This window comes from Trypanosoma cruzi (genome assembly GCF_000209065.1).
Source record: "Trypanosoma cruzi strain CL Brener chromosome Unknown tcruzi_1047053505075, whole genome shotgun sequence".
NCBI lineage: Eukaryota > Euglenozoa > Kinetoplastea > Trypanosomatida > Trypanosomatidae > Trypanosoma > Trypanosoma cruzi.
The window spans coordinates 1-6,680 of record NW_919008.1 but is presented as its reverse complement, the minus strand read 5'-3'; the positions used below and the strand labels follow the sequence as shown (position 1 = coordinate 6,680).

General features: G+C 51.7%; 4 protein-coding genes across 4 annotated transcripts, besides 8 other annotated features; all 4 read left to right on the top strand.

Annotated features, from left to right (window-relative positions):
- Positions 1-2,643: a sequence feature (heterozygous, Esmeraldo-like haplotype).
- Tc00.1047053505075.30 (uncharacterized protein) lies at positions 28-846 on the top strand (the record flags this gene model as incomplete). Its single annotated transcript, XM_799705.1, has 1 exon — positions 28-846. The coding sequence occupies one exon, from the start codon at positions 28-30 to the stop codon at positions 844-846; it is 819 nt and encodes a 272-aa protein (XP_804798.1).
- Positions 578-622: a sequence feature (CT-rich).
- Positions 1,181-1,256: a sequence feature (T-rich).
- Positions 1,512-1,531: a microsatellite.
- Positions 1,767-3,062, top strand: Tc00.1047053505075.20 (uncharacterized protein; the record flags this gene model as incomplete). Its single annotated transcript, XM_799704.1, has 1 exon — positions 1,767-3,062. One exon carries the CDS (start codon positions 1,767-1,769, stop codon positions 3,060-3,062), a length of 1,296 nt encoding a protein of 431 aa, XP_804797.1.
- Positions 1,930-1,949: a microsatellite.
- Positions 2,332-2,368: a microsatellite.
- Positions 2,644-6,680: a sequence feature (areas not merged during assembly with more than two copies in the genome that could not be assigned to a particular haplotype).
- Tc00.1047053505075.10 (uncharacterized protein) lies at positions 3,302-6,355 on the top strand (the record flags this gene model as incomplete). Its single annotated transcript, XM_799703.1, has 1 exon — positions 3,302-6,355. One exon carries the CDS (start codon positions 3,302-3,304, stop codon positions 6,353-6,355), a length of 3,054 nt encoding a protein of 1,017 aa, XP_804796.1.
- Positions 6,427-6,489: a sequence feature (A-rich).
- Tc00.1047053505075.5 (uncharacterized protein) lies at positions 6,577-6,680 on the top strand (the record flags this gene model as incomplete). Its single annotated transcript, XM_799706.1, has 1 exon — positions 6,577-6,680. A coding segment is annotated over one exon (104 nt), but the record flags the coding sequence as incomplete, so codon positions are not given.

Sequence of the window (6,680 nt, the reverse complement as noted above, 5' to 3'; positions counted from 1 at the left end):
GAGGGGGGTAGGTAGAAGGTGTCATTTATGGCCTTTAGTGGTATGAGTGCCACTTTTATCTCGCTATGTGTTATTTTTTTTATTGTCATACTTATATTTATCAGCTCAAGTTACTTGCGGCGTCGGCACCTGCGGTTATTAGAGGGCAACATTGCGGCACGACGGCAGCAGCGTGCCGAGGCAGACTTACGTGATAACGATCGCGCCCGTTCACGTCGAACGTTGATGCGGCAGGCTATTCTGCAACTTGTGGAGCGGGGTGAGGCGTATCAGGGCATCCCCCTTGTTTCCACGGCAAACGGAACGGAAATGTTGGCGGACCGCCAGCTGCGGTCATACCGCGCACGCAACGGCGAACACCGTCGTCCGGAGCTGCTGTTGATGCAGGACGGCAGACAGGCGACGGTCTCGAGCATTGTTTCCATGGTGCAGGCAAACCAGACACCGCCCCCCGAGGCACCGCCGGGGCCGAACCTCCTGCAAATGCTTGTAGAGATCTCGGAGAGGCGTCAGGGCAGCGAGCCCCTGCAGCGTGGCGAGACGGTGGATACGCTGCTTGAGCAGCTGCAGCATCTGCAGGAAGAGGAAGAGGAGGAGGAGGAGGAGGCGAGGGAGAGGGAGGCCCAGCCGGACGCGGACGAAGTGTACGGGAAGGGCCTGCCGTACCTGCTGAACCCCGCAAACGAGGGCGTCGTGTATTTCATTGATGACGATGCCGAATACGACGCGTTACTGTGCCAGCAGCATCTGGCGAGAAGTAAGTCCACGCTGGAGTGGATTCTTACACCTCTCCTCAAACGTAAAAACGGACCGAGCTTCGAGAACCCGCGGCGGGCCATGGAATGAAAGGCAGCAACAGCGGCCACTCCTTCTCCCTTCTTTTTTTTATTCATTCATTCATGTACTCAATCATTTGTTGTTGTTTTTTTGTTGTTTTTTGTTTCCCTCCCTGACGGCGGGGAATCTCAACTGGGCACTTCTTGTGTGTGTGCTTGTGGACTCTCAGGACTTTTTCTTTACATCAGGGGACATCCACCGTGTGGAATAATCCCCTGCCCGCCTCCCTTACGCCTTTCTCTTTTTCCTCACGGTATCTGTGTGACTGTGCATGTGTACTTAATGGTTCAATGGGCAGGGAACGTGGAGGGAGGGAGGGAGACAGAGAGAGAATGCAGCGACTAAACAAAAGGAAAAAAGGAAGAAAAAAAAAAAAAACAGAAGGAAAAGAAGAAGAAAATTAAAAACTAAAAAAAAAAGAGTTCTTTTTCGTAAGTTTTTTTTTTCCTGTGCTGCTTTACCCATTTTTACTCCCTCCGTGCGCGCGATTTTTTGATTTTCCATATATATATATATATTTCCGTGTGTTTTTTTGTGTGTGCGTATGTGTGCATGCTTTGTTGTTGTTGTTGATCACGCCTTTATCCCTCACTTTGAACTTGACGAGGTCGTTGTGGTTCCTTCCATTCCTTTTTTGTGTTGTCGGTTCCCTCCAGTCTATTTCAGGGATGATGTTGTTTTTGTTTTTGTTTTTTTGGTGGGAAGGAATGTACCCCTCCCCCCAGTGGCTCATGTATTCTCCTCCGTCATGTGCATGTCTTTTTCTTTTTCCCTCTTCTTCTTTTTTTGCTCGCATGTTCATGCCGCATCCAAAGGCCACACACACACATCCTCTCCCTTTCTCTCTCTCACTCTATAACGAGTAGGAAGAGAAGAGGAGGTGAAAGTTTGTGCGGCATTTTTTTTATTAAACACGTTGACGGGGGGAGATGTTTTTTCTTCCTCTTTGGGTGGCGATTCTATCTCTGGCTGGCGTTACACTAACCTGCTTTGTCCTGAACTTGTGGCGGGAGGGGAAACGAAAAGAGGCGCTACTCGAAGTGGGACTCCCGGACATCGTGGTGGAGCCGCATCCACAACAGCAACAACAACAAGAAGAAGAAGAAGAAGAAAACCGACATGGGGTGCCAAGTAAAGCAACAAACCATCATGTTCGTCGTAACGGGGAGGAGGTGGTGGGGGTGTTGAGCCGCAGTCGTGAGGTGCATTTGGACGACAACAGCAGTGAAGACGGCAGCAGCGTGCGTAGGGACATCAAAGCGGCGGCATGTTCCGTGAAGCCGGTGGAGGCCGCGGGGGCGGTGACCGGCGTGGTGGTGCGCGGGGACGATCCGGAGCGGCTGGTGGTGCAGTCTTGTGGGGACGTCGCAAGAGAGTCTCCATGCACGTCATTCGTGACGCATCCATCGTACTTGCCGCGGGATGGTGGAAGCGAGTTGCAAAAGGAGGCCAGTTTTCAAAGTTTCAGTCGGCCCGTCACACCGGAGAGTGAGTCTACTGCTCCTGCCGCTGCTCCTGCTGCTGCTGCTGCAACACGTTCCACGCCTTGTATCGATATTGGCATTTCTATGACGAATTGTTCGCCTCTTTCTTGCGGGAAAAAGGTACACCACGGCAGTTCTATGTTGCATGACGAGTTAATGCAGACAAATACTTCTGAGGCGAGCGAAGACGGCTGGAGACGAGGCGATGTGAGTGAAGCCGTCGAGAAGAATAGCGTTGAAGCCTCAGGTTACACGTTCAACAATTTGCTTATGTCCTGCAACGGCTCTGATGAGGCCGTGTGCCACGCTGATGGCGCGCTTTCAGGAGACGGCGGTTACAAAATGGGGAAAGGAAAAGTTGTCGACCCCTTCTGGCCGTCATTTCAGCGGCATTTTACGACAGACGTGGGTAGCACCGTGTATTCCACGTGCAGTGATGATGGGGAGATGTCTATTTGTGATTTTGAGAAGAACCCAACAGCCGCACTCAGCGATGCGACCGATGGGACGCCGCGTATGCCACCGATTGGGGCGTCTGCCGCAACAGCTGCACCATCCACCAGCGGTGTGCTTTTTTTGCCTGCAGCAGTACCGTTGGGAAGTATGCCGTCCTCTGAGCCTGTTCCCCATGCCTTTGTGTCATTGCATTCACCGCTCGCAGCAACCCCATCGACGGTAGGGAATCAAAGTGGCCCCACATTCAAGGGGAATTTCAAAGTCGTGACCTCAATGGACACGTAACGGTGGAGAAGGAAAATATGGTTGTAATAGAGCCGTCATTGTTTTTGAGGATGGTTCCTTTTGAATATACATCAATATATTGTGATGTATTTTTCTTTTTTTTTTTTTTGCCTTTACGGTTTGATTAGTTGTTTGTTTTCTCATATACTTTTTTTTGGCTCTCTCCACCTCTTACGGGTGCTTTGAGAGGCCGTTGTTTGTTTACATTTGTATTTGCGTGCGTGTCTCTGTGCGTGTTGATGGCTGCTGGCTGTAGTGCGATGAGGTGCCCATGTCTCTTTTCTCTCCCTCACTCGCTTCGTCTGCAGCACAGTGTTAGTTTGGCCCTTTTTTATTTCAGCCTTCATTCGGTGCAGGCCGTGTTAGTGTCTGGGTTGTTTTCAGCACGCATCAAATTTGTGAAACGAAGAAGAAGAAGGGGGTGGAAGAAGCATCAGCGGACAACAATGGTGGAGGAGTCATGCAAATATGAGGAAAAGGAGGACGAAAGGGATCGGCCATGTGAGGAGGTGGTGGCTGCCAGTCGTCTCCGCGAGGCGTACGCTGCGGTAGATCGCGAGAGTTTTGGTGCCCTCGGTGTGCAGGCTCTCTCGCCCCGCATCCCATGCGCCTCCAGTCTACTGGAGACATTCCCGTCACTCCGCGAGCTCTTTACCGTGACGCTTAATCTTGAAGTACTGCTGAGGCGCCGCGAGGGGGACGCCCTTCGCACCATTCGGGAGAAGCACCTCAAGTGGTACAAGCGCATCTTTCACACCCTCCACGGCGTGCACGACATTCACGCCCTCCTGCGGTATTGGGTTAAAGGCATGGTTCTCTATGAGTTTTGTGAGATTAACCGACACATGGAGAAGGAGGACGACGAAGAAGAAGAAGAAATTAACAACGATACAGGAAGGCAAAATTGTGAAAGGGGAGGAGTGATGCGGGCGGCAGATTATGCTATGGAGTTGCGAGAAGCACTTCGCCGCTTTCCCAAGTTGGTGGCCTTTTTGTTTTTGTCAAAAAGCCAGGAATATTGGGCGCAGACACTCAGTGAGGTGATAAGAGAAGATGTGGGAAGTAGTCTCAGTGATAGGCTGAAGCTAAATGTGCTGCAGCGTCTGTTGATGAAAGTCCTGCAGTGCCAGCGACAGCGAAGGTATGGTGTGTTAAGATGTGAACATTTCGCTACTGTGCATCCCCATTGCCACAATAATGGCAATCCGTTACATGTAGTTGAAGAGGTACGGCAGAAGCTGACAGTTGGGAATCCCTCTGTGGACATATCTGAGCTTATTCAGCTTTTCTCGCATCCCGCACGAGATGCAGAGGAGCGTCTTGTGATAACAGTCTTGCAGAGTGTCGTGCATGGCTGCCGAGGGTTCTTTCAGCGGGAAGCGCTGTTGTCATTGCTGGAACCTGGCATCAGCGAGGAGTCACGTCATGTATTTCTTCTCAAGATATGGCCACAGTATTGGAACAATGAGCTTGAGGTAATGCGTGAGCTGCCCGCTGTGGAGGAGGCATGTGTTAAAGGCATCCTTGTGAAGCTTGTGTTCTTCTGGGAAACCGGCAACGATGTTTCCGTGCAAGAAACATCCAACGCCCCATGTGGCCTGCGTCCATATTATATCTTCCATCTAATGCGGGCGACTCTCCAGCCTCTCCTTGATGCACTGTTTGCCCTTGATGCCGCCGCGGAGGAAAGTGAGACGCGAAGCACCTTGGAACTGTTGCTTGACATCGCCAATAGCATGGCCTGCATTGAGGCACCCCCACGACGGACGCTGCGGTTGTGGGATCAAGTTGGGGCTGGCGCAGCGTTGCCGAGCAGCATTCCGAGGGAGGTTGGGTACGTTGTGATGGCGGATGTGTGCCGTGCATTTCTGGAGGTACGACTTCCCACGGCGGTGGATCATTTTCTTAGCGGAGGTGAAATCCCTGAAGAACAGCGGTGGCCGCGGCTTATCGCCTACCTGATTCGGACTGAACATGTGTTCCATCGCCTGTGCGAGATGCGATTGCTGAAGGCAAAGCTGCTTGACAACTGCAGCGCAGTGCCATGCTTCTACGGCATTGCGAAAAACGCCATTGCCAATCAACTGCAACGAAAAAGGAGTGCGGATTTGTTTGTTGAAACTCTTCTTGGCATCATGCAGGCGTATCTTCTGCACGGAAGCCATGAAGAGGCAGAGGTGCGACGTGTTGGCGGTGGTGGACGGGCAAAAACGGTGGTGGTGTCGCTGCACAACGAGGACGAGGTAATGTCGGCTGTGCGACTTGCTTTTAGTGTCTCTTCAATCGACAGATTTTTGCGTCTTTACAAGGAACTTCTTGCCTATCGACTTCTCTTTTATGCGGTGGGGCGAGCGCGTGACGGCAGTGTGGACGCAATGGAGGCACGGCGGGAGAAACTGCAGACGGAAAAGCTGGTGTGTAAGTACCTGCATGAATTGCTTCCACTCGAACGCAACGCAATACAGCAGATGATTCAGATGTGTATGGACATGGAGACCGGTAAAAATGCGCCTGAGGGATATGATCCACAGGCACTACAACCGGAGCAGTGTGGACACGGTGCAGAGACTGTTACTGTCCGGCCTACACTGAGGCTTCTTTCACGCCTTGCGTGGCCCTCGTATCCTTTGCTTACAGATGTGCCACAACCTCTGCATAATGCCATGGATCAGTTTGCGCGCTTCTATCACGCGCAGTACAGTAATCGGCGCGTTGTGTGGCTTCGCACCTCCATGGAGACCATCACCTTCACCGTAGCATACCCGCAGGCAGGGAAGGTCATTGTAGGCTCGTTGGAGTTGTTTAATATTTTCCAATTTCTCAGCGAGGCGGGTACTTCAGGCACGACGTGGACGCTTCTCGCCCAGCGCATTGGCAAAGACAAAACTCTGTTGCAGCGAGGACTGAAGAAACTCATCCATGACGGTTTCTTCAAGATACAAATGGGCTCTGGGGAGGAGAGCGTGGCATTGAATGCCGCCTTTAAATCACACAAGCCGCGCTATAACTTCCTTCAACCGCCGCCGCGGGTTGGGGCGTTATTGGAGGAAAACGGAATTATTAACGAAGAAGTGCATCGCTCTCGCATAGCTTCCATACAGGCAGTCATCATCAAGCACATGAAGAGCGTGCGTACCTGTCTGTACGATGAGCTCTTTTGTTGGACACGGCAGCAAAATCCCCAGTTTCAGTTACAAAACAGTGACTTTAAGTTGGCTTTGGAAATGTTAATCGAGAAGGAATTCGTGCAAAGGGACCCGTCGCAGAAGCAACGGTTTGTGTACAAAGCCTGAATTTTCCCCGTAGTGTGTGGCCGAGGCGTGGCGTGTAGCATGAGGGTTTTGAGCCTCCGACCGGAGTCCTCTTTTCTTCTTTTTTTTTTTTCTTTTGGAGTTCTTTATTTTTTCTTTCTTCTCCTTTTCTTTTTGAGGGAGCGGGGGGGGAAGAAGGGGGGTTGCGCTGCGGCGGCTTCGTGACACGTGCAGAAGGCTAAAAAGTACGGTGGTGTAACATCATGCAACTGAGGGAGCAGAGGGCTGTGAAGCAGAAACACGCTCCGGTGAATCTCTCTGTCAGGGCGTCCGCTGCAACGCTCTTTTTGACCTCCGTTAAGCGGCT